The sequence below is a fragment of the Leptinotarsa decemlineata genome, unplaced genomic scaffold, assembly GCF_025532065.1.
Source record: "Leptinotarsa decemlineata unplaced genomic scaffold, Ldec_3_MD MMD2_tig00000035_RagTag_RagTag, whole genome shotgun sequence".
NCBI lineage: Eukaryota > Metazoa > Arthropoda > Insecta > Coleoptera > Chrysomelidae > Leptinotarsa > Leptinotarsa decemlineata.
Genome location: NW_027412540.1, coordinates 27,838,633 through 27,862,234, shown reverse-complemented (window position 1 = coordinate 27,862,234; position 23,602 = coordinate 27,838,633). Strand labels below are relative to the sequence as shown.

Below are 23,602 nucleotides of genomic sequence, written 5' to 3'. Positions count from 1 at the left end.
TTTTGCGTTCACCATTATGTATATCGAGGACACTATTGCACGCCTTCGCCAATTCTTACAGTCTGAGCTGGATGTCGAAGATTCTCCAAAAATTCAACTTGTAACAAAACGTGGGTTCCCGTTCTCGGCGAATTGTATTATTTTTGAGTTGATATAACGAGTGGTTAAAAATATTTTGTGCACAAATATAAATGCAACCGTACGGTTTATCCTTTTGCGTTCACCATTATGTATACCGAGGACACTATTGCACGCCTTCGCCAATTCTTACAGTCTGAGCTGGATGTCGAAGATTCTCCAAAAATTCAACTTGTAACTAAAAAGTGGCGACTTGGTATTATTTTTGTGTGCACAAAACGTAGGAAAACTAATTTTTCGACTGTGCAATACGATCATTGCCACTTAATTCTATCAAAAAAGATAATGACAGATAAAGTGTCGGGACACCATTGTACGCCTTCGCCAATTCTTACAGTCTGAGCTGGATGCGAAGATTCCCCAAAAATTCAACTTGTAACAAAACGTGGGTTTCCGTTCTCGGCGAATTGTATTAATTTTGAGTTGATATAACGAGTGATAAAAATATTTTGTGCACAAATATAAATGCAACCGTACGGTTTATCCTTTTGCGTTCACCATTATGTATATCGAGGACACTATTGTACGCCTTCGCCAATTCTTACAGTCTGAGCTGGTTGTCGAAGATTCTCCAAAAATTCAACTTGTAACAAAACGTGGGTTCCCGTTCTCGGCGAATTGTATTATTTTTGAGTTGATATAACGAGTGGTTAAAAATATTTTGTGCACAAATATAAATGCAACCGTACGGTTTATCCTTTTGCGTTCACCATTATGTATACCGAGGACACTATTGCACGCCTTCGCCAATTCTTACAGTCTGAGCTGGATGTCGAAGATTCTCCAAAAATTCAACTTGTAACTAAAAAGTGGCGACTTGGTATTATTTTTGTGTGCACAAAACGTAGGAAAACTAATTTTTCGACTGTGCAATACGATCATTGCCACTTAATTCTATCAAAAAAGATAATGACAGATAAAGTGTCGGGACACCATTGTACGCCTTCGCCAATTCTAACAGTCTGAGCTGGATGCGAAGATTCCCCAAAAATTCAACTTGTAACAAAACGTGGGTTTCCGTTCTCGGCGAATTGTATTAATTTTGAGTTGATATAACGAGTGATAAAAATATTTCGTGCACAAATATAAATGCAACCGTACGGTTTATCCTTTTGCGTTCACCATTATGTATATCGAGGACACTATTGTACGCCTTCGCCAATTCTTACAGTCTGAGCTGGTTGTCGAAGATTCTCCAAAAATTCAACTTGTAACAAAACGTGGGTTCCCGTTCTCGGCGAATTGTATTATTTTTGAGTTGATATAACGAGTGGTTAAAAATATTTTGTGCACAAATATAAATGCAACCGTACGGTTTATCCTTTTGCGTTCACCATTATGTATACCGAGGACACTATTGCACGCCTTCGCCAATTCTTACAGTCTGAGCTGGATGTCGAAGATTCTCCAAAAATTCAACTAGTAACTAAAAAGTGGCGACTTGGTATTATTTTTGTGTGCACAAAACGTAGGAAAACTAATTTTTCGACTGTGCAATACGATCATTGCCACTTAATTCTATTAAAAAAGATAATGACAGATAAAGTGTCGGGACACCATTGTACGCCTTCGCCAATTCTTACAGTCTGAGCTGGATGCGAAGATTCCCCAAAAATTCAACTTGTAACAAAACGTGGGTTTCCGTTCTCGGCGAATTGTATTTATTTTTGAGTTGATATAACGAGTGGTTAAAAATATTTTGTACACAAATATAAATGCAACCGTACTGTTTATCCTTTTGCGTTGACCATTATGTATATCGAGGACACTATTGCACGCCTTCGCCAATTCTTACAGTCTGAGCTGGATGTCGAAGATTCTCCAAAAATTCAACTAGTAACTAAAAAGTGGCGACTTGGTATTATTTTTGTGTGCACAAAACGTAGGAAAACTAATTTTTCGACTGTGCAATACGATCATTGCCACTTAATTCTATTAAAAAAGATAATGACAGATAAAGTGTCGGGACACCATTGTACGCCTTCGCCAATTCTTACAGTCTGAGCTGGATGCGAAGATTCCCCAAAAATTCAACTTGTAACAAAACGTGGGTTTCCGTTCTCGGCGAATTGTATTTATTTTTGAGTTGATATAACGAGTGGTTAAAAATATTTTGTACACAAATATAAATGCAACCGTACTGTTTATCCTTTTGCGTTGACCATTATGTATATCGAGGACACTATTGCACGCCTTCGCCAATTCTTACAGTCTGAGCTGGATGTCGAAGATTCTCCAAAAATTCAACTTGTAACAAGAATTGGTTTTTCGTTCTCGGCGAATTGTATTATTTTTGAGTTGATATAACGAGTGGTTAAAAAGATTTTGTGCACAAATATAAATGCAACCCAACGGTTTATCCTTTTGCGTTCACCATTATGTATACCGAGGACACCATTGTACGCCTTCGCCAATTCTTACAGTCTGAGCTGGATGTCGAAGATTCTCCAAAAATTCAACTTGTAACAAAACGTGGGTTCCCGTTCTCGGCGAATTGTATTATTTTTGAGTTGATATAACGAGTGGTTAAAAATATTTTGTGCACAAATATAAATGCAACCGTACGGTTTATCCTTTTGCGTTCACCATTATGTATACCGAGGACACTATTGCACGCCTTCGCCAATTCTTACAGTCTGAGCTGGATGTCGAAGATTCTCCAAAAATTCAACTTGTAACTAAAAAGTGGCGACTTGGTATTATTTTTGTGTGCACAAAACGTAGGAAAACTAATTTTTCGACTGTGCAATATGATCATTGCCACTTAATTCTATCAAAAAAGATAATGACAGATAAAGTGTCGGGACACCATTGTACGCCTTCGCCAATTCTTACAGTCTGAGCTGGATGCGAAGATTCCCCAAAAATTCAACTTGTAACAAAACGTGGGTTTCCGTTCTCGGCGAATTGTATTTATTTTTGAGTTGATATAACGAGTGGTTAAAAATATTTTGTACACAAATATAAATGCAACCGTACTGTTTATCCTTTTGCGTTGACCATTATGTATATCGAGGACACTATTGCACGCCTTCGCCAATTCTTACAGTCTGAGCTGGATGTCGAAGATTCTCCAAAAATTCAACTTGTAACTAAAAAGTGGCGACTTGGTATTATTTTTGTGTGCACAAAACGTGGGAAAACTAATTTTTCGACTGTGCAATACGATCATTGCCACTTAATTCTATCAAAAAAGATAATGACAGATAAAGTGTCGGGACACCATTGTACGCCTTCGCCAATTCTTACAGTCTGAGCTGGATGCGAAGATTCCCCAAAAATTCAACTTGTAACAAAACGTGGGTTTCCGTTCTCGGCGAATTGTATTAATTTTGAGTTGATATAACGAGTGATAAAAATATTTTGTGCACAAATATAAATGCAACCGTACGGTTTATCCTTTTGCGTTCACCATTATGTATACCGAGGACACTATTGCACGCCTTCGCCAATTCTTACAGTCTGAGCTGGATGTCGAAGATTCTCCAAAAATTCAACTTGTAACTAAAAAGTGGCGACTTGGTATTATTTTTGTGTGCACAAAACGTAGGAAAACTAATTTTTCGACTGTGCAATACGATCATTGCCACTTAATTCTATCAAAAAAGATAATGACAGATAAAGTGTCGGGACACCATTGTACGCCTTCGCCAATTCTTACAGTCTGAGCTGGATGTCGATGGTTCTCCAAAAATTCAACTTGTAACAAGAACTGGGTTCCCGTTCTCGGCGAATTGTATTATTTTTGAGTTGATATAACGAGTGGTTAAAAAGATTTTGTGCACAAATATAAATGCAACCCAACGGTTTATCCTTTTGCGTTCACCATTATGTATATCGAGGACACTATTGCACGCCTTCGCCAATTCTTACAGTCTGAGCTGGATGTCGAAGATTTTCCAAAAATTCAACTTGTAACAAGAACTGGGTTCCCGTTCTCGGCGAATTGTATTATTTTTGAGTTGATATAACGAGTGGTTAAAAAGATTTTGTGCACAAATATAAATGCAACCCAACGGTTTATCCTTTTGCGTTCACCATTATGTATACCGAGGACACCATTGTACGCCTTCGCCAATTCTTACAGTCTGAGCTGGATGTCGATGGTTCTCCAAAAATTCAACTTGTAACAAGAACTGGGTTCCCGTTCTCGGCGAATTGTATTATTTTTGAGTTGATATAACGAGTGATAAAAATATTTTGTGCACAAATATAAATGCAACCGTACGGTTTATCCTTTTGCGTTCACCATTATGTATACCGAGGACACTATTGCACGCCTTCGCCAATTCTTACAGTCTGAGCTGGATGCGAAGATTCCCCAAAAATTCAACTTGTAACAAAACGTGGGTTCCCGTTCTCGGCGAATTGTATTATTTTTGAGTTGATATAACGAGTGGTTAAAAAGATTTTGTGCACAAATATAAATGCAACCCAACGGTTTATCCTTTTGCGTTCACCATTATGTATACCGAGGACACCATTGTACGCCTTCGCCAATTCTTACAGTCTGAGCTGGATGTCGATGGTTCTCCAAAAATTCAACTTGTAACAAGAACTGGGTTCCCGTTCTCGGCGAATTGTATTATTTTTGAGTTGATATAACGAGTGATAAAAATATTTTGTGCACAAATATAAATGCAACCGTACGGTTTATCCTTTTGCGTTCACCATTATGTATACCGAGGACATTATTGCACGCCTTCGCCAATTCTTACAGTCTGAGTTGGATGTCGAAGATTCTCCAAAAATTCAACTTGTAACAAAACGTGGGTTCCCGTTCTCGGCGAATTGTATTAATTTTGAGTTGATATAACGAGTGATAAAAATATTTTGTGCACAAATATAAATGCAACCGTACGGTTTATCCTTTTGCGTTCACCATTATGTATATCGAGGACACTATTGTACGCCTTCGCCAATTCTTACAGTCTGAGCTGGATGTCGAAGATTCTCCAAAAATTCAACTTGTAACAAAACGTGGGTTCCCGTTCTCGGCGAATTGTATTATTTTTGAGTTGATATAACGAGTGGTTAAAAATATTTCGTGCACAAATATAAATGCAACCGTACGGTTTATCCTTTTGCGTTCACCATTATGTATACCGAGGACACTATTGCACGCCTTCGCCAATTCTTACAGTCTGAGCTGGATGTCGAAGATTCTCCAAAAATTCAACTTGTAACTAAAAAGTGGCGACTTGGTATTATTTTTGTGTGCACAAAACGTAGGAAAACTAATTTTTCGACTGTGCAATACGATCATTGCCACTTAATTCTATCAAAAAAGATAATGACAGATAAAGTGTCGGGACACCATTGTAGGCCTTCGCCAATTCTTACAGTCTGAGCTGGATGCGAAGATTCCCCAAAAATTCAACTTGTAACAAAACGTGGGTTTCCGTTCTCGGCGAATTGTATTAATTTTGAGTTGATATAACGAGTGATAAAAATATTTTGTGCACAAATATAAATGCAACCGTACGGTTTATCCTTTTGCGTTCACCATTATGTATATCGAGGACACTATTGTACGCCTTCGCCAATTCTTACAGTCTGAGCTGGTTGTCGAAGATTCTCCAAAAATTCAACTTGTAACAAAACGTGGGTTCCCGTTCTCGGCGAATTGTATTATTTTTGAGTTGATATAACGAGTGGTTAAAAAGATTTTGTGCACAAATATAAATGCAACCCAACGGTTTATCCTTTTGCGTTCACCATTATGTATACCGAGGGCACTATTGCACGCCTTCGCCAATTCTTACAGTCTGAGCTGGATGCGAAGATTTCCCAAAAATTCAACTTGTAACAAAACGTGGGTTCCCGTTCTCGGCGAATTGTATTATTTTTGAGTTGATATAACGAGTGATTAAAAAGATTTTGTGCACAAATATAAATGCAACCCAACGGTTTATCCTTTTGCGTTCACCATTATGTATACCGAGGAAACTATTGCACGCCTTCGCCAATTCTTACAGTCCGAGCTGAATGTCGAAGATTCTCCAAAAATTCAACTTGTAACTAAAAAGTGGCGACTTGGTATTATTTTTGTGTGCACAAAACGTAGGAAAACTAATTTTTCGACTGTGCAATACGATCATTGCCACTTAATTCTATCAAAAAAGATAATGACAGATAAAGTGTCGGGACACCATTGTAGGCCTTCGCCAATTCTTACAGTCTGAGCTGGATGCGAAGATTCCCCAAAAATTCAACTTGTAACAAAACGTGGGTTTCCGTTCTCGGCGAATTGTATTAATTTTGAGTTGATATAACGAGTGATAAAAATATTTTGTGCACAAATATAAATGCAACCGTACGGTTTATCCTTTTGCGTTCACCATTATGTATATCGAGGACACTATTGTACGCCTTCGCCAATTCTTACAGTCTGAGCTGGTTGTCGAAGATTCTCCAAAAATTCAACTTGTAACAAAACGTGGGTTCCCGTTCTCGGCGAATTGTATTATTTTTGAGTTGATATAACGAGTGGTTAAAAAGATTTTGTGCACAAATATAAATGCAACCCAACGGTTTATCCTTTTGCGTTCACCATTATGTATACCGAGGGCACTATTGCACGCCTTCGCCAATTCTTACAGTCTGAGCTGGATGCGAAGATTTCCCAAAAATTCAACTTGTAACAAAACGTGGGTTCCCGTTCTCGGCGAATTGTATTATTTTTGAGTTGATATAACGAGTGATTAAAAAGATTTTGTGCACAAATATAAATGCAACCCAACGGTTTATCCTTTTGCGTTCACCATTATGTATACCGAGGAAACTATTGCACGCCTTCGCCAATTCTTACAGTCCGAGCTGAATGTCGAAGATTCTCCAAAAATTCAACTTGTAACTAAAAAGTGGCGACTTGGTATTATTTTTGTGTGCACAAAACGTAGGAAAACTAATTTTTCGACTGTGCAATACGATCATTGCCACTTAATTCTATCAAAAAAGATAATGACAGATAAAGTGTCGGGACACCATTGTAGGCCTTCGCCAATTCTTACAGTCTGAGCTGGATGCGAAGATTCCCCAAAAATTCAACTTGTAACAAAACGTGGGTTTCCGTTCTCGGCGAATTGTATTAATTTTGAGTTGATATAACGAGTGATAAAAATATTTTGTGCACAAATATAAATGCAACCGTACGGTTTATCCTTTTGCGTTCACCATTATGTATATCGAGGACACTATTGTACGCCTTCGCCAATTCTTACAGTCTGAGCTGGTTGTCGAAGATTCTCCAAAAATTCAACTTGTAACAAAACGTGGGTTCCCGTTCTCGGCGAATTGTATTATTTTTGAGTTGATATAACGAGTGGTTAAAAAGATTTTGTGCACAAATATAAATGCAACCCAACGGTTTATCCTTTTGCGTTCACCATTATGTATACCGAGGGCACTATTGCACGCCTTCGCCAATTCTTACAGTCTGAGCTGGATGCGAAGATTTCCCAAAAATTCAACTTGTAACAAAACGTGGGTTCCCGTTCTCGGCGAATTGTATTATTTTTGAGTTGATATAACGAGTGATTAAAAAGATTTTGTGCACAAATATAAATGCAACCCAACGGTTTATCCTTTTGCGTTCACCATTATGTATACCGAGGAAACTATTGCACGCCTTCGCCAATTCTTACAGTCCGAGCTGAATGTCGAAGATTCTCCAAAAATTCAACTTGTAACTAAAAAGTGGCGACTTGGTATTATTTTTGTGTGCACAAAACGTAGGAAAACTAATTTTTCGACTGTGCAATACGATCATTGCCACTTAATTCTATCAAAAAAGATAATGACAGATAAAGTGTCGGGACACCATTGTACGCCTTCGCCAATTCTTACAGTCTGAGCTGGATGTCGAAGATTCTCCAAAAATTCAACTTGTAACAAGAATTGGTTTTTCGTTCTCGGCGAATTGTATTATTTTTGAGTTGATATAACGAGTGGTTAAAAAGATTTTGTGCACAAATATAAATGCAACCCAACGGTTTATCCTTTTGCGTTCACCATTATGTATACCGAGGACACCATTGTACGCCTTCGCCAATTCTTACAGTCTGAGCTGGATGTCGATGGTTCTCCAAAAATTCAACTTGTAACAAGAACTGGGTTCCCGTTCTCGGCGAATTGTATTATTTTTGAGTTGATATAACGAGTGATAAAAATATTTTGTGCACAAATATAAATGCAACCGTACGGTTTATCCTTTTGCGTTCACCATTATGTATACCGAGGACATTATTGCACGCCTTCGCCAATTCTTACAGTCTGAGCTGGATGTCGAAGATTCTCCAAAAATTCAACTTGTAACAAAACGTGGGTTCCCGTTCTCGGCGAATTGTATTAATTTTGAGTTGATATAACGAGTGATAAAAATATTTTGTGCACAAATATAAATGCAACCGTACGGTTTATCCTTTTGCGTTCACCATTATGTATATCGAGGACACTATTGCACGCCTTCGCCAATTCTTACAGTCTGAGCTGGATGTCGAAGATTCTCCAAAAATTCAACTTGTAACAAAACGTGGGTTCCCGTTCTCGGCGAATTGTATTATTTTTGAGTTGATATAACGAGTGGTTAAAAATATTTTGTGCACAAATATAAATGCAACCGTACGGTTTATCCTTTTGCGTTCACCATTATGTATACCGAGGACACTATTGCACGCCTTCGCCAATTCTTACAGTCTGAGCTGGATGTCGAAGATTCTCCAAAAATTCAACTTGTAACTAAAAAGTGGCGACTTGGTATTATTTTTGTGTGCACAAAACGTAGGAAAACTAATTTTTCGACTGTGCAATACGATCATTGCCACTTAATTCTATCAAAAAAGATAATGACAGATAAAGTGTCGGGACACCATTGTACGCCTTCGCCAATTCTTACAGTCTGAGCTGGATGCGAAGATTCCCCAAAAATTCAACTTGTAACAAAACGTGGGTTTCCGTTCTCGGCGAATTGTATTAATTTTGAGTTGATATAACGAGTGATAAAAATATTTTGTGCACAAATATAAATGCAACCGTACGGTTTATCCTTTTGCGTTCACCATTATGTATATCGAGGACACTATTGTACGCCTTCGCCAATTCTTACAGTCTGAGCTGGTTGTCGAAGATTCTCCAAAAATTCAACTTGTAACAAAACGTGGGTTCCCGTTCTCGGCGAATTGTATTATTTTTGAGTTGATATAACGAGTGGTTAAAAATATTTTGTGCACAAATATAAATGCAACCGTACGGTTTATCCTTTTGCGTTCACCATTATGTATACCGAGGACACTATTGCACGCCTTCGCCAATTCTTACAGTCTGAGCTGGATGTCGAAGATTCTCCAAAAATTCAACTTGTAACTAAAAAGTGGCGACTTGGTATTATTTTTGTGTGCACAAAACGTAGGAAAACTAATTTTTCGACTGTGCAATACGATCATTGCCACTTAATTCTATCAAAAAAGATAATGACAGATAAAGTGTCGGGACACCATTGTACGCCTTCGCCAATTCTAACAGTCTGAGCTGGATGCGAAGATTCCCCAAAAATTCAACTTGTAACAAAACGTGGGTTTCCGTTCTCGGCGAATTGTATTAATTTTGAGTTGATATAACGAGTGATAAAAATATTTCGTGCACAAATATAAATGCAACCGTACGGTTTATCCTTTTGCGTTCACCATTATGTATATCGAGGACACTATTGTACGCCTTCGCCAATTCTTACAGTCTGAGCTGGTTGTCGAAGATTCTCCAAAAATTCAACTTGTAACAAAACGTGGGTTCCCGTTCTCGGCGAATTGTATTATTTTTGAGTTGATATAACGAGTGGTTAAAAATATTTTGTGCACAAATATAAATGCAACCGTACGGTTTATCCTTTTGCGTTCACCATTATGTATACCGAGGACACTATTGCACGCCTTCGCCAATTCTTACAGTCTGAGCTGGATGTCGAAGATTCTCCAAAAATTCAACTAGTAACTAAAAAGTGGCGACTTGGTATTATTTTTGTGTGCACAAAACGTAGGAAAACTAATTTTTCGACTGTGCAATACGATCATTGCCACTTAATTCTATTAAAAAAGATAATGACAGATAAAGTGTCGGGACACCATTGTACGCCTTCGCCAATTCTTACAGTCTGAGCTGGATGCGAAGATTCCCCAAAAATTCAACTTGTAACAAAACGTGGGTTTCCGTTCTCGGCGAATTGTATTTATTTTTGAGTTGATATAACGAGTGGTTAAAAATATTTTGTACACAAATATAAATGCAACCGTACTGTTTATCCTTTTGCGTTGACCATTATGTATATCGAGGACACTATTGCACGCCTTCGCCAATTCTTACAGTCTGAGCTGGATGTCGAAGATTCTCCAAAAATTCAACTAGTAACTAAAAAGTGGCGACTTGGTATTATTTTTGTGTGCACAAAACGTAGGAAAACTAATTTTTCGACTGTGCAATACGATCATTGCCACTTAATTCTATTAAAAAAGATAATGACAGATAAAGTGTCGGGACACCATTGTACGCCTTCGCCAATTCTTACAGTCTGAGCTGGATGCGAAGATTCCCCAAAAATTCAACTTGTAACAAAACGTGGGTTTCCGTTCTCGGCGAATTGTATTTATTTTTGAGTTGATATAACGAGTGGTTAAAAATATTTTGTACACAAATATAAATGCAACCGTACTGTTTATCCTTTTGCGTTGACCATTATGTATATCGAGGACACTATTGCACGCCTTCGCCAATTCTTACAGTCTGAGCTGGATGTCGAAGATTCTCCAAAAATTCAACTTGTAACAAGAATTGGTTTTTCGTTCTCGGCGAATTGTATTATTTTTGAGTTGATATAACGAGTGGTTAAAAAGATTTTGTGCACAAATATAAATGCAACCCAACGGTTTATCCTTTTGCGTTCACCATTATGTATACCGAGGACACCATTGTACGCCTTCGCCAATTCTTACAGTCTGAGCTGGATGTCGAAGATTCTCCAAAAATTCAACTTGTAACAAAACGTGGGTTCCCGTTCTCGGCGAATTGTATTATTTTTGAGTTGATATAACGAGTGGTTAAAAATATTTTGTGCACAAATATAAATGCAACCGTACGGTTTATCCTTTTGCGTTCACCATTATGTATACCGAGGACACTATTGCACGCCTTCGCCAATTCTTACAGTCTGAGCTGGATGTCGAAGATTCTCCAAAAATTCAACTTGTAACTAAAAAGTGGCGACTTGGTATTATTTTTGTGTGCACAAAACGTAGGAAAACTAATTTTTCGACTGTGCAATATGATCATTGCCACTTAATTCTATCAAAAAAGATAATGACAGATAAAGTGTCGGGACACCATTGTACGCCTTCGCCAATTCTTACAGTCTGAGCTGGATGCGAAGATTCCCCAAAAATTCAACTTGTAACAAAACGTGGGTTTCCGTTCTCGGCGAATTGTATTTATTTTTGAGTTGATATAACGAGTGGTTAAAAATATTTTGTACACAAATATAAATGCAACCGTACTGTTTATCCTTTTGCGTTGACCATTATGTATATCGAGGACACTATTGCACGCCTTCGCCAATTCTTACAGTCTGAGCTGGATGTCGAAGATTTTCCAAAAATTCAACTAGTAACTAAAAAGTGGCGACTTGGTATTATTTTTGTGTGCACAAAACGTAGGAAAACTAATTTTTCGACTGTGCAATACGATCATTGCCACTTAATTCTATTAAAAAAGATAATGACAGATAAAGTGTCGGGACACCATTGTACGCCTTCGCCAATTCTTACAGTCTGAGCTGGATGCGAAGATTCCCCAAAAATTCAACTTGTAACAAAACGTGGGTTCCCGTTCTCGGCGAATTGTATTATTTTTGAGTTGATATAACGAGTGGTTAAAAAGATTTTGTGCACAAATATAAATGCAACCCAACGGTTTATCCTTTTGCGTTCACCATTATCTATACCGAGGACACTATTGCACGCCTTCGCCAATTCTTACAGTCTGAGCTGGATGTCGAAGATTCTCCAAAAATTCAACTTGTAACTAAAAAGTGGGTCCCCGTTCTTGGCGACTTGGTATTATTTTTGTGTGCACAAAACGTAGGAAAATTACGATCATTGCCACTTTATTCTATCAAGACAGATAATTTGGAAAATAGTGTCAAATATCTCTTAGTGAATTGTATGCTTCAGAAAACAAACTCAAAGAAGTGGTTCAGCGGATGGAGGAGTGACGTCATCAGATATACGAATTGCGGCTAGGAATCACCATTAGTTTCAGACGTTTCCGTGTAAGCGATGTGAACGTTTGGATGTTTGTATTCATCTGCGTATGTTGTGGAAGGATGGAGAAAAGTCACATAAAGTGTCGCATCACAGTCAAATATATTGCTTCACTTTTATTTCACATTGCTGCAAAGTAGATTAAGTAGAGTAGAGTAGAGTAACACGTTTTGAAGTGGTAGCCTTCAGGAAAACACTTACGTCTATCTGTGATCTAGCTTTTCTGTAACGTTTTTAATTGGTGATTATGAAATTTTTATTAGAATCATTCGAATATCATTTTTGAAAATGCTATCATTTCAGAAAACCTGAAATCTCAATGGAGCGCGAATAAATTGAATTTATCGAACGAATTCCAACAATTTGAGTGCATATCGAGAATTCATTAGTATTTTATGAATATTTATACCCTTCAGAACATATTTAACCATATTGATAAATATATTACCGTATATTTATATTAAATTTTAAATTAATCTGAAACCTTTTGAAAAATGTTTTGCCTCTGTTCAATTCTTAGTTTTCTGTTGTATGGTGCAAAAGTACTTATACAGTTAGCGATAAATATATTCTTCTAAATTGTTGAATACACATCGATTGCTGCATTAATATGAACTGAGCTAATGATGGTAATAAATCGATTCTCGTATCCAATTCTTCACTGATATTGTGTATAATTCAAATAAACACTCACAATCTCTCTCTGACACAACTTCAAGTGTTCCTTATCCAGTTTCGTTTTTCCTGTGCCCGGGCCTGTCATCGAGGCTTTGGAGATCGTGACGTATTTTCCGCATCCCGTTGAGAGGTCCTCTAAAACTTGCTTCAGATGAACTTCCACGTTCGGATCGTCCGCCTCTATTGAGGTATTTACTTCTGTGAGGCCGTCTTCCTGCAAGCAAAATGTAACTTTTCAGGAAGTTTGGCATGCGGGAGAGTTGCTTCCGTTTCAAGACTCGAATTGGAACACAAAGGAGAATGTATCTCTTATGAATTATTAAGGTGGAATGGGATGTGTGGAGGAATGTATCAGTAAATTACAGAACGGGGAATTATGAGTAAAACCGGTTTGTTTTCCAATTATCTTGCTGAGGGAAGCTCGTTAATATTTCAAATGAGTTGGAGGTATATTTTTTTGTTACGGAATGCTGTTAGAATGCCTTTTATTTATTCGATGGAATTGAAATTCAATGATAGTAACGTATTCCTGGCAGAAATAACAGTTTCTCAAATATTTGGTATTTCAAATTTCATTTACTTGTATTTTATTTTAATCTATTTTTTATTCTGTTCTATTTCATTTTATTTTTTATCATTTTATCGTATATTATTTCCTTTTATTTTATTTCATTTTCCTTTATTTCATTGTATTTTATTTCACTTCATTCCATTATATTTCATATGGTAGCTTTTTGTAACTCCTTTATTCTTTCTTAATCCTAAAGATTGCATTGAAAGTGGTCATAACACTACACCAATAAGAATATATAAAAATACATAATACATACGCCTACTTAAAAAATTCAACAATTCAAAACGATTACATACGTTTATTCATTGAGATAGTCAGCAACTGAATAGTAACATTTTCACAATAGAAACTGTTTCAATAATTTTTTTAAAATATGTAAACTTTCCTGTCCTTTTATTTGAGGTGGAAGATTATTGAATAATCTAGTGCCCATGCTATTTGGAGATTGATTATTGTATTTTAATTTTAATACTAAGGAAATAACGACGTTGTAATGTTTCATTTACAATGAATAAATTGATTGATTGATTACTCAGCTTTAAACTGACCGTATGAAAATGTATATCTTTTTCCTTTCTCGTATGATAATTGTGCACGTTATCACAATTATTGAATTTGTTTTTGTTTAGGAAAACATACATACATGCTTCATATATATAAACACATGTTGTTGTCAATATACCTAAGTTTGGAAACAATTGTCTACATGAATGAGAGCTAGACACCCCTGCCAAGCAGCGAACAATCTTTTTTTGTACTAGAAACACCTCAGCATACCTAGTTGGCATACCCCACAATAAAATGCCATATCTAAGTTGGGAGTCTATATGAGCGGAATAAAGAGTTATCAACTGTTTTCTGGTTAAAAGATTACGCATGTTCCTGACTAAGTGATTCATTGAGTGAAGGTTGGCAATAATAAGTCCACAGTGTGCCTTTCAGTCAAGGTGCTCATCAATATAAAGCCCTAGAAATTTCATTGTCCCTTTATTAGAGCTTAATAAGGGCCTGTCATTCACTTGCTTTCTGTTTGTTATGAAATCTATATAACGTTGTCTTATCAACATTCCATTGAAATAGTTACTAATTTTTTTCATTACATCAGTGCCCACCTTTTCTATTTCCGATGTTGTAGGAGCTGATATTGTCAGTGAAAAATCATCTGCATATGTAATGTACTTGCCTAAATTGATATTCTGATCTATATCTGTCACATACAATATGAATAGCACAGGCCCTAATATTGACCCCTGAGGAACACTTCTCTCAATAGTTCTCAGTTGTGAGTTGACCTTCTGAGTCTTGCTGCCATCGTTTTGGGCTATACTAACATACTGCGTACGATTTTTTATGATTCGGTTATATTTTATGATTCGGTTATAATTTCAAATTTTTCAATAAATGTTATAAGACGGTCCAGAAAAGAGTATTCGAATAGTTTTTGAAAACCGAAAGGTATCATTACTGGTCTGTAATTTTCCAAATTATTTCGATTTTTTTTTTGTGAACTGGAATCACTTTCCCACATTTTAGTCCTTTTGGAAAAGCGCCATTAGAGAAAGACAAGCTAGTGCTGCCGCTTATATACTTGTCATGTAGATTTTGTAATGTCTTCGATGCATATCATGAAACTGACTGGTGTCGAAGTCTTCCCGGAATCCTGTCTGAAAATGTCTCTCAACAATTTCCATATCTTAGGTATGCGTTTTAGAAATGAATTCGCTCTGAATTATATACATTTGGGGAAGTAGAAACCGTCATTCTCTTCACAGCATTACTTGATATTTGTAATGAAGGGGTTATATTTTTAGGAGTAATTAATTTTTGGAAAAGAAAGTTTTTGGCTTGATCTTGATACAAAAAAAAAGGATGAGGAAATCTTCCAAAAAAAAAGGAAGTAATCAATTTGAAAATAAGTAACTCTATACATGGATGTGTAGATCATGCAAAGAAGTAACTTTCAGACACAAACTGAAAGAAAGTCCTCCTGAAACAGCTACTTTCATATAAACATTGAATTACACGAAAGAAAAAATTCTTTTGTCACAAATACTTCTATATGAACACTGAATTATACAGAAGATACTTTTCTCAACTCAGTTTGTATTTCAAACATTCGTTGTAGAATGAATGGTAACAAATTGCACTTACATGGAACACTGTCATCCTCACTGGTATACAGCCAAGAGGAATCTTATTTGAAATGAAGGGGTTATATTTTTAGAGTGATTCATTTTTGTGAAAGAAAGTTTTTGGCTTTGTACTACTCCATCTTGATACAAAAAAAAAGGATGAGGGAATCTTCCAGAGAAAAGAAGGAAGTAATCAATTTGAAATATTTGTCATCTGGTTCTGGCTAGTTATATGATTCGAATTAGTTTACGGTCCATCTATTCTTCTCCACCACTTTATGTGGTACCAACAGCTAGTACTGTCTGGACATCCTTTCAGGGGTCCCTAGTTTTGAATGATTCTAGGACTCAAGTAATATATTGGCGATTTCTGACCAGTAGTTCATCCCTACTGTAGTCCAACAACTGTTTGGTTGGACTACAGCTTCGAAGTGTGAATAAACGCCTTGGAGTGAGCCAATCCTGGAAGATTCTGCCAGAAGTCCATAAATCTTCCTGCCATCCAGGTATTCAATTTTTGTTTGACATAGCCTAAAGCAATGTCAATGACAGGTTCTGGTCCCATAAAGCTGCTTGCAGCACTCTCCTTTGCAGCAACCTCATTGCCTTCCAGGTCAGAATGGCCAAGAATCCAGACAGAGATCTGTTAAGTGTTCCTATCGAGGAGAGTCGTTTTTGGCAATTTGCTACCAATTTGGACGTTGCTCGGTAGGAGCCAAGAGCTTCCAACGCCGCTTGACTGTCCGAGAATATTTTTATTGACTTGTGTATGAGGTTGGACTTTTCCAATCTCTCCACACATAATTCAATAACGTAAATTTTCGCTTGAAAGACAGTCGCATAGGTTCCTAGGCAGGTTGATATCTCTGGCCTGAGTCTGCGAACTGAAAACACCTGCACCAGAATCTGAAGGTGATCCATCTGTGAACCAGTAACTATCTGCTCTTAATGGAGCAGATAGTTACTGGTCTAGTCCTCTCTACTTGGGAACAGAACTTTATAAGGCAGTTCGTAGTCAACAGTTGGATGCATAAAGTCACAGGTCATTTCCAGAATGGTGTGACTTCCAGTGTCAACCAACAGTCTGTTGCACTCTGCATTGAATTGATTTGTGCAATTGGCCATGTGCACAACAAGTCTACATGTAGTCCATCTAGCCTCTCTCTCCAGAAAAAATTGAAGAGGAGGTAGATCTAGAAGTATCTTCATGGTCCCTGACGGTACTGATGGCCAGACAAGCCTGTCTCTGTGAGCCGGAGAGCTTTGCCTGAGCCTTTGGCCACCAGGCAATTGCACCATAAGTGATCATTGGTCTGACAATCATCACATAAATCGTTTTTATCCTAGGCTAACATTGCTCGTTGAGATAATCGCTCTAAATAACCGATCTGCTGCCACCTCCAAGCCTATGGAATCCATTTTTTAAATCTCTAAGTCAGTTTTCAGTTGTGTCTCAGAGGCTTTCCTGTGTATTTTCCAGCAACAGGTATTCTGTAAAGAAATTACCTAATAGTACATCTTTCTTTAAAATTGAATTGTACCGCAGTTATATCGTTCAATATTATAGTCTACCCTGTACAAGACCTATGATTTACGAATAATGTGTTGAGTAGATCTCTATGTAAATATAATAAAGAGCTCATGAGGAACTGAAATGATAATTTTGTTGAAATAAAAAGAAAACAGAATACATATCGAGAAATGAGATTGGTTCTATTGATAAAGTGTCGAAGAAAAGAAAGTATACTCTCTAAATCATAAAATGCGGCAAACTGCCCGGTAATAATTCTCAGGAATGAACTACTGAACTCTCATTATGTGACGAGAGATACTCACGAATTTCTCAGCCAGCTTAGCGATAAGGTTCGAGTTGTACATCCTTCTCCTGTAATCCGCCCAAACGGATCTGATGTGCATGCAGGGCTTGTTGTCCCAGTAGGGTAAAAAGTAATAAATCTTGTCATGTGTCATTGGCTTAGATGGTGATGTAGTGCTTTGCCAAGACGCGCTGTCGCAGGACACTGTCTCTGTAATTACACCAAATTGATTAGCTGCGGTCCGATATTTCATTATTTGATGAGGAATTTCGCAAAGCTACACATTTACTCTATTTGACAAATTCGTGGATTCAATTCAGTCTAGATTCCACGAGAATCAAAGCACTGTCTCATGGCGCTCGTTTCGCTAACTAAGTTAGCATCATCAGTGCAACTCATCTCCTGGTGATGGTTACTTGGTTAGCAAAAAGCTTGTCGAAGACAGTGATTGATTTGTGTTGTGAGAAAGGTGTTTTTTAGATTCATTTCATGTTGGAGGTTCCAATTCTACCTGTCATGAGAGTGATATTTTTTGAAAAAATGTCTAACAGGTCGATCTTCATTTTCAAAAATCAATTTCTTCGCCGAAAATGCTTCAACCCCTTTTCAAACCCTTATCCTTGAGGACAGGAGTTCCCGTTATAGAAAATATAGAAAAAATCCTCACTGGAGGAGAGAATAACACATGCAATGCCCTAAAAAGGTTGATACTTGCACAAATTTGACAAAACTATATCCTGAACCAGCAAATCCACAAATAAATAAATATCCGGCAGTACTTCAAACTAATATTTCCAAATAAGTTGATACGCAGGCGGGGATTGATGCTGGCATGGCCAGCACGATTACCTGATCTGAGGTCATCTGGCTTCTTAGGAGAGTACATCGAAAGTATTGTAGACAAATCAAACTCGACTAAGCTTTTTTAAAAAAAGTTGAATAACGTTACAAAATTTGAGAATAGAACGGGAAACATTTTGAATATCTCTTACATTGACATTAATGTTTTTTGTTTTGTTATTTACATTATAAAAAATTATCTTAATTTTCACCTCTGAAATTTTTATTAAAACAACGATAAAAATAAAGTAAATACAACAATAAAAATTAATTGGCGCTCCGGGGCGACTTCATTGATTCCAGTGGCGTATTTGCTTTTTCAGCTGCAGGAAAACCCGGAAAAACCTGCAGTACCACATCATCTGAAGATCTTGATGTAACAATGTCCTCTCTCTCATAAAACAAAATGTAGGGTGTCTCCAGAGGATCTAATAAATTCAATGCATCGCCAGAACACTTCGTGACACGACTATCGTCAAACTTAAACCAGTCCGTTTCATGACTGCATGAATATTATAACAGTGGTCTGCTAGGTTGAAATGTTTATCTATTTCGAACCTTCCAAAGAGTTTCTTGCTTCCGTTAGAGGTTGAGTCTTGTTTGAAAATCATCAGTGTTATTATTAAATTGACTGGTTCCTCAGCTATACTTGTTTCCTTATAACAGTCAGTTAGTTTGGCGCATGTTTGACAATACAGTCGATCATCACCTGTTGAAAATTCCATTTTCAGATGATTTAACAATAAGCTTTGCACGGACTGGTAATCAGTCGATTTAGGAAAAACTAGTTTGTTGCCAATATCAAATAACAAGCATCGGTGGTTCAGTGGTAGAATGCTCGCCTGCCACGCGGGCGGCCCGGGTTCGATTCCCGGCCGATGCAAAATAAATTTTTATTTTTTTCTTAATCCACAATGGATTATGAAGTGTTTAACAAACTTTTTTTTTAACTTAGAGAGCGGTTAGTGTAGAGTTACATTTGGCAATAATGGCAAGCGAAGAAAAACAGTGAAACAAGTGAAATAATTTGATGAAATGAAAGATTAAAAGTTTTTGTAATTCAGAATTTTTGAACAGAAAATTGTTAATTTACAGAGTTCCCACTTATGAGAAATTTCAGAAATTTGATACTGCTAAAGCGATGATAAAATTGACTGAGAAGAGATGGAAACCGATTCATTTTGTATGTAGTGAATACAAGAACAACGTTCACACAGAAAAAATAACTAATTGAACGGAGAAAATGAACAAAGAAATGTTGAGAGATGATACTGAAGCAACAAGAAAACAATAAGAAAACGAGAAATGAAAAATAAAAGGAAGGAATAATACAATTAGAAGTGAAAAGGAAATAAAACACGTTAACCGGAGTAACAAGTGAAGAAATAAAATTACAAGATGAGAAAAATAAAGAAGAGATGGAAGAAAAACAAAGGAAAATGAAAGAATACTGGAATAATGAGAATGGAGAAGGAGAGAGATAAAGGATTAGCTGTTGAACTATTAGCAAGAAGATCCTCCTGTTTTCATAGAAGTTGCACCATATAATAATGAGTAAATTGACCAAAGAAGCCGATATTCAATAATGGTTATCAGAGAGGAATATTCTGTTCGCAAAAAAACACGCTGAAACCTGAATTATATGTCGTTATAAACAACTACAAGCCAAAATGCAAGCGGTATGAAATAGATTAGGTCTATCACCCGGATTTGAATGCAATTGAGTTGGTTTGGGCTACACTGAAAGATTACGTGGCAAATAAAGATTTCTTTTTCAAGTACAACGATGTAATGCAATATTGCGATGATTTTTTTGAACAGTTTTTATCCGAGCAATGGAAATCTCGTCATAAAAGACATCATCGTGTATGATTTACATGATGAGGATAGCGACACTGCATCGGATCAGGATTATTGGGATGAACATTGGTAATCTATTCGGAATCATGTATCAACAGTAGGAGAAAAATCATATTATAATCTTTGGGCAACCAATATTCGGAAATTTTATATGAATTGTTTGTACCTTTATATTGGGTATGTTATTATCAGTATTGCAAGCAATGTTTTGTAGATTTTCCACCTGCTACGTTTCATAATCATTTCTAGTAACTATGCATTCAATTATCTGTCAATTATTGGTTGTGAGTTTATTCAATTTCTCTGATGAGAATGTACGTATCTGTTATTTGCAATTATATATCACTCATTCTGTTTCAATTATTTTCCACCTGTACGAAAGGAAGAATTGGGTTTCCTGTTCCCTACTGGTATATGTGTAGTTGTCAACACTTGCCGAATTTATTTAATTCAAAATTCTTTTCCCATTTTACTTCCTGATAAAAGTTGGTAGCGGACAGTTACCAATCTCTCTTTATCGTTCGCGCTTCTCAGAGGCATAGAGTTAGATTTTCCAAACTCGTACTGTACTGGAAATTTCAATTGCCGTCATACTCGTACTCGTATCTGTCAAAGTTTCTCGCATTCCAAACTGATGAAATTATTTCCCAAGCGAGAAATTTCATTTTGAAGTAAATTGAAGGGAATTGTTCGTGAATTGGGATCGAAATGCCACTCGTCCTAATGTTATGCAGAATCAATGAAATTCATAGTGTGTGTGTGCAATTCGGTATTTTCAGAGTGAATCTATTGAGCCTAATGTTTCAGGATTATTTGTAAACCATTTTCTAAATAAAATGACAATTAACAATTTTCCAACGCAGAAAAATGCAAAATAGCATTTAAGAGCTATTTGTTTTTATTAAATTACTTAATCATATTTGTTTATTTTTTTTGTTTGAAGTTATATATTTATGTGTGAATATTCCTTGTATCAATAGTTCTCTGTGTAAACCATTGTAGTTTCTTGGGAATAAACAAATAAATAATGATAATTATAATTTTAACTCCAATCGATGTATTGTATAGAGTACTTTATATTAACCATTTCCATATCTTAATGACGCAATTTTCAAATTTTTCAATTTGTTAATTTCAATTACCTAATTTTGCCTTTATTCAAATGTTTTTGGCAGATTCGGAGACAACAGTAATCTTAACTCATATGACAATGTTCAATAGCTAATCTATAAAAGTATTAGACTCACCTAGCTCGTCACTATCAGAATCATAATGCTCTCTTGCTGACTCATTATGACCGTCTATCGCATTCCCGGCATTCCCAATGCTGATTTCGAAATAGACGGGTTTATCGCCAAGCTTCTTGTCGATCATGGATGCTTCTAGGATGGTAGCAAATAGAAAAAACTCTTCGTTTTTGGCGTAGGAAGCCTCGTTGACGGGAACAGTCGGTTCAAGCTCTACGGCTGCGGGCGATAAGTCTATATTGTCGGTTATTTCTGTTCTTATCGAAACTAGAAGTCTCGCCCTGTATGACACACCTGTAAATTGATATATCCCACCTGTAATTCCCACATGAAATGTCTCCGGAACTGGAGAATATATATCAATTCTGCAAATGCTAGTGGGTTAACGAGAATAAGAGTCATTTGGCTGTTTTAATGCCATGAGTTTTTGTAGCTCTAAATCTCTATGAATGTTTATTTTGCTGTGTCGCGGTATATATACTGATAGATAAAGCGGATCAGTGCCGCTTGCAGTGGCACTGCAAGAAAGAACAAAGATGGTGCAGGGGCACCATCTTTGTTCTTTCTTTGTCGATGATTTCTACATTTCCTTTTCTTCAATTTGACGTGCTGCACGTGACGATGCGACTTTTATTAGAGAAAATACTGCTTAGCGCCCTCTTGGTTTATTTGTCGATAAATTCAACGGAATCGCCGACTTTATGTTCTCGGAATCACTGATGACAGCCTACATTGGGGATGTGGTGGAGACTTACTGGACGTCAGCTCCTATGCGGTTTTTTATGGTTTAAAACGTAGTGGAGAGGTCAAAAAGCTCGACATTCTAGTTATTAGCAATTGTAGAAAACACTATTGATTACCAGTAACATAATGTTCCTAGCAGCATCCAGTGGCTCACAGTAGGGGTATCCGTTCCGTTACACCCCAATAACTCAGTAGGTTTTGCAGAATTCGAAGATATTCTGTAGTTTGGGAGATATTTCTTTTATATTTGTTGTACAGTTTTAAAATTTCGCAAAAATAATTTTTTAGCTAGTTAAATACTTATAATAATGTTCACATGAACAATAAGAGAAGCTTGAAATGTTAACTTCGTATTCAAAATCATTATGAAAATACCTTGTATTTAAACATTTTTTGTAGATGAATCTAATTATAAAGTGTACCCAAGTGTACTCAGCTACGTAAACTCTTCAATATTAGTGAAAGGATGATCTTTTTGAACGTTTTTTCCAGGTGTTTCCATAATACATGAATCAACACCAACACCAACACCATCAACTTTCTACAGCATTTCACTTGGTAAGTAAAGACAATGTGCATGAAAAAATTATGATGAAATTATGCGTGTTCACCAATGTTCGCAGGCTATTTAGTTAGATAATGTTTTGCAATTTATTTTGAGACTGCAATGTTTAAAAAAATATAATATTACATCCTATCGCAAAAAACAAACGAAAATGTGCTTCATCTGCGGTTTAAACCCGTAATCACTCTACTAACACTCTGGTAACCAGATTATATTAGAAGATTTATAGTATGTAGTGATAATGATATCAATGTTTCAGAAATACAACATTTTTTTTTAGTGAAAACACTATGAGATTTTCACTAAACAGATTAACAGAAACACAACACGTGTTTCTTCATACAATGGCTCCTTCGGGTGTGCCTTTACTAACTAAATTCTACATATTTAATGCTAAATATATCTAATTTTACAATTTGAAGTACCTTAATTTCAAGTACCTGAGTTTTATCTAGAAATTTCATATGTACCAGTACATTTGAAAAAATATTTAGTGACGGGGAGTTATTCAATTCTATTTGGTCATTCAGTAAATTACCTGAATTCATAAAACTATTTATTTCAAGACATTATAGAAGACTGAGTTTCGAACTTTTCCCTTTTGAATGTGACACGTCGTATTCATGATTGAACTCATGTCCTCATGTCTGCTAAAAAGTAATTTGCAAATGTGGAATTGATCTTTTTATTTACAAAAGTACT

At 36.5% G+C, this 23,602-nt stretch overlaps 1 protein-coding gene and 1 non-coding gene across 2 annotated transcripts in view; one reads left to right on the top strand and one right to left on the bottom strand.

The window, feature by feature from the left end:
- Positions 1-23,602, bottom strand: part of LOC111518193 (otoferlin) — a 142,966-nt gene that overhangs the window by 49,253 nt on the left and 70,111 nt on the right. Inside the window, exons 13-15 of the mRNA XM_074172194.1 lie at positions 21,592-21,885; positions 17,664-17,854; positions 13,138-13,335 (exon numbers count right to left, since the gene is read on the bottom strand). Coding sequence (XP_074028295.1) covers positions 13,138-13,335; positions 17,664-17,854; positions 21,592-21,885 — 683 coding nt within the window. The remainder of the gene's footprint in view (positions 1-13,137; positions 13,336-17,663; positions 17,855-21,591; positions 21,886-23,602) is intronic.
- TRNAG-GCC (transfer RNA glycine (anticodon GCC)) lies at positions 19,297-19,367 on the top strand. The gene has a single exon. It is a non-coding gene; the product is annotated as a tRNA-Gly (tRNA).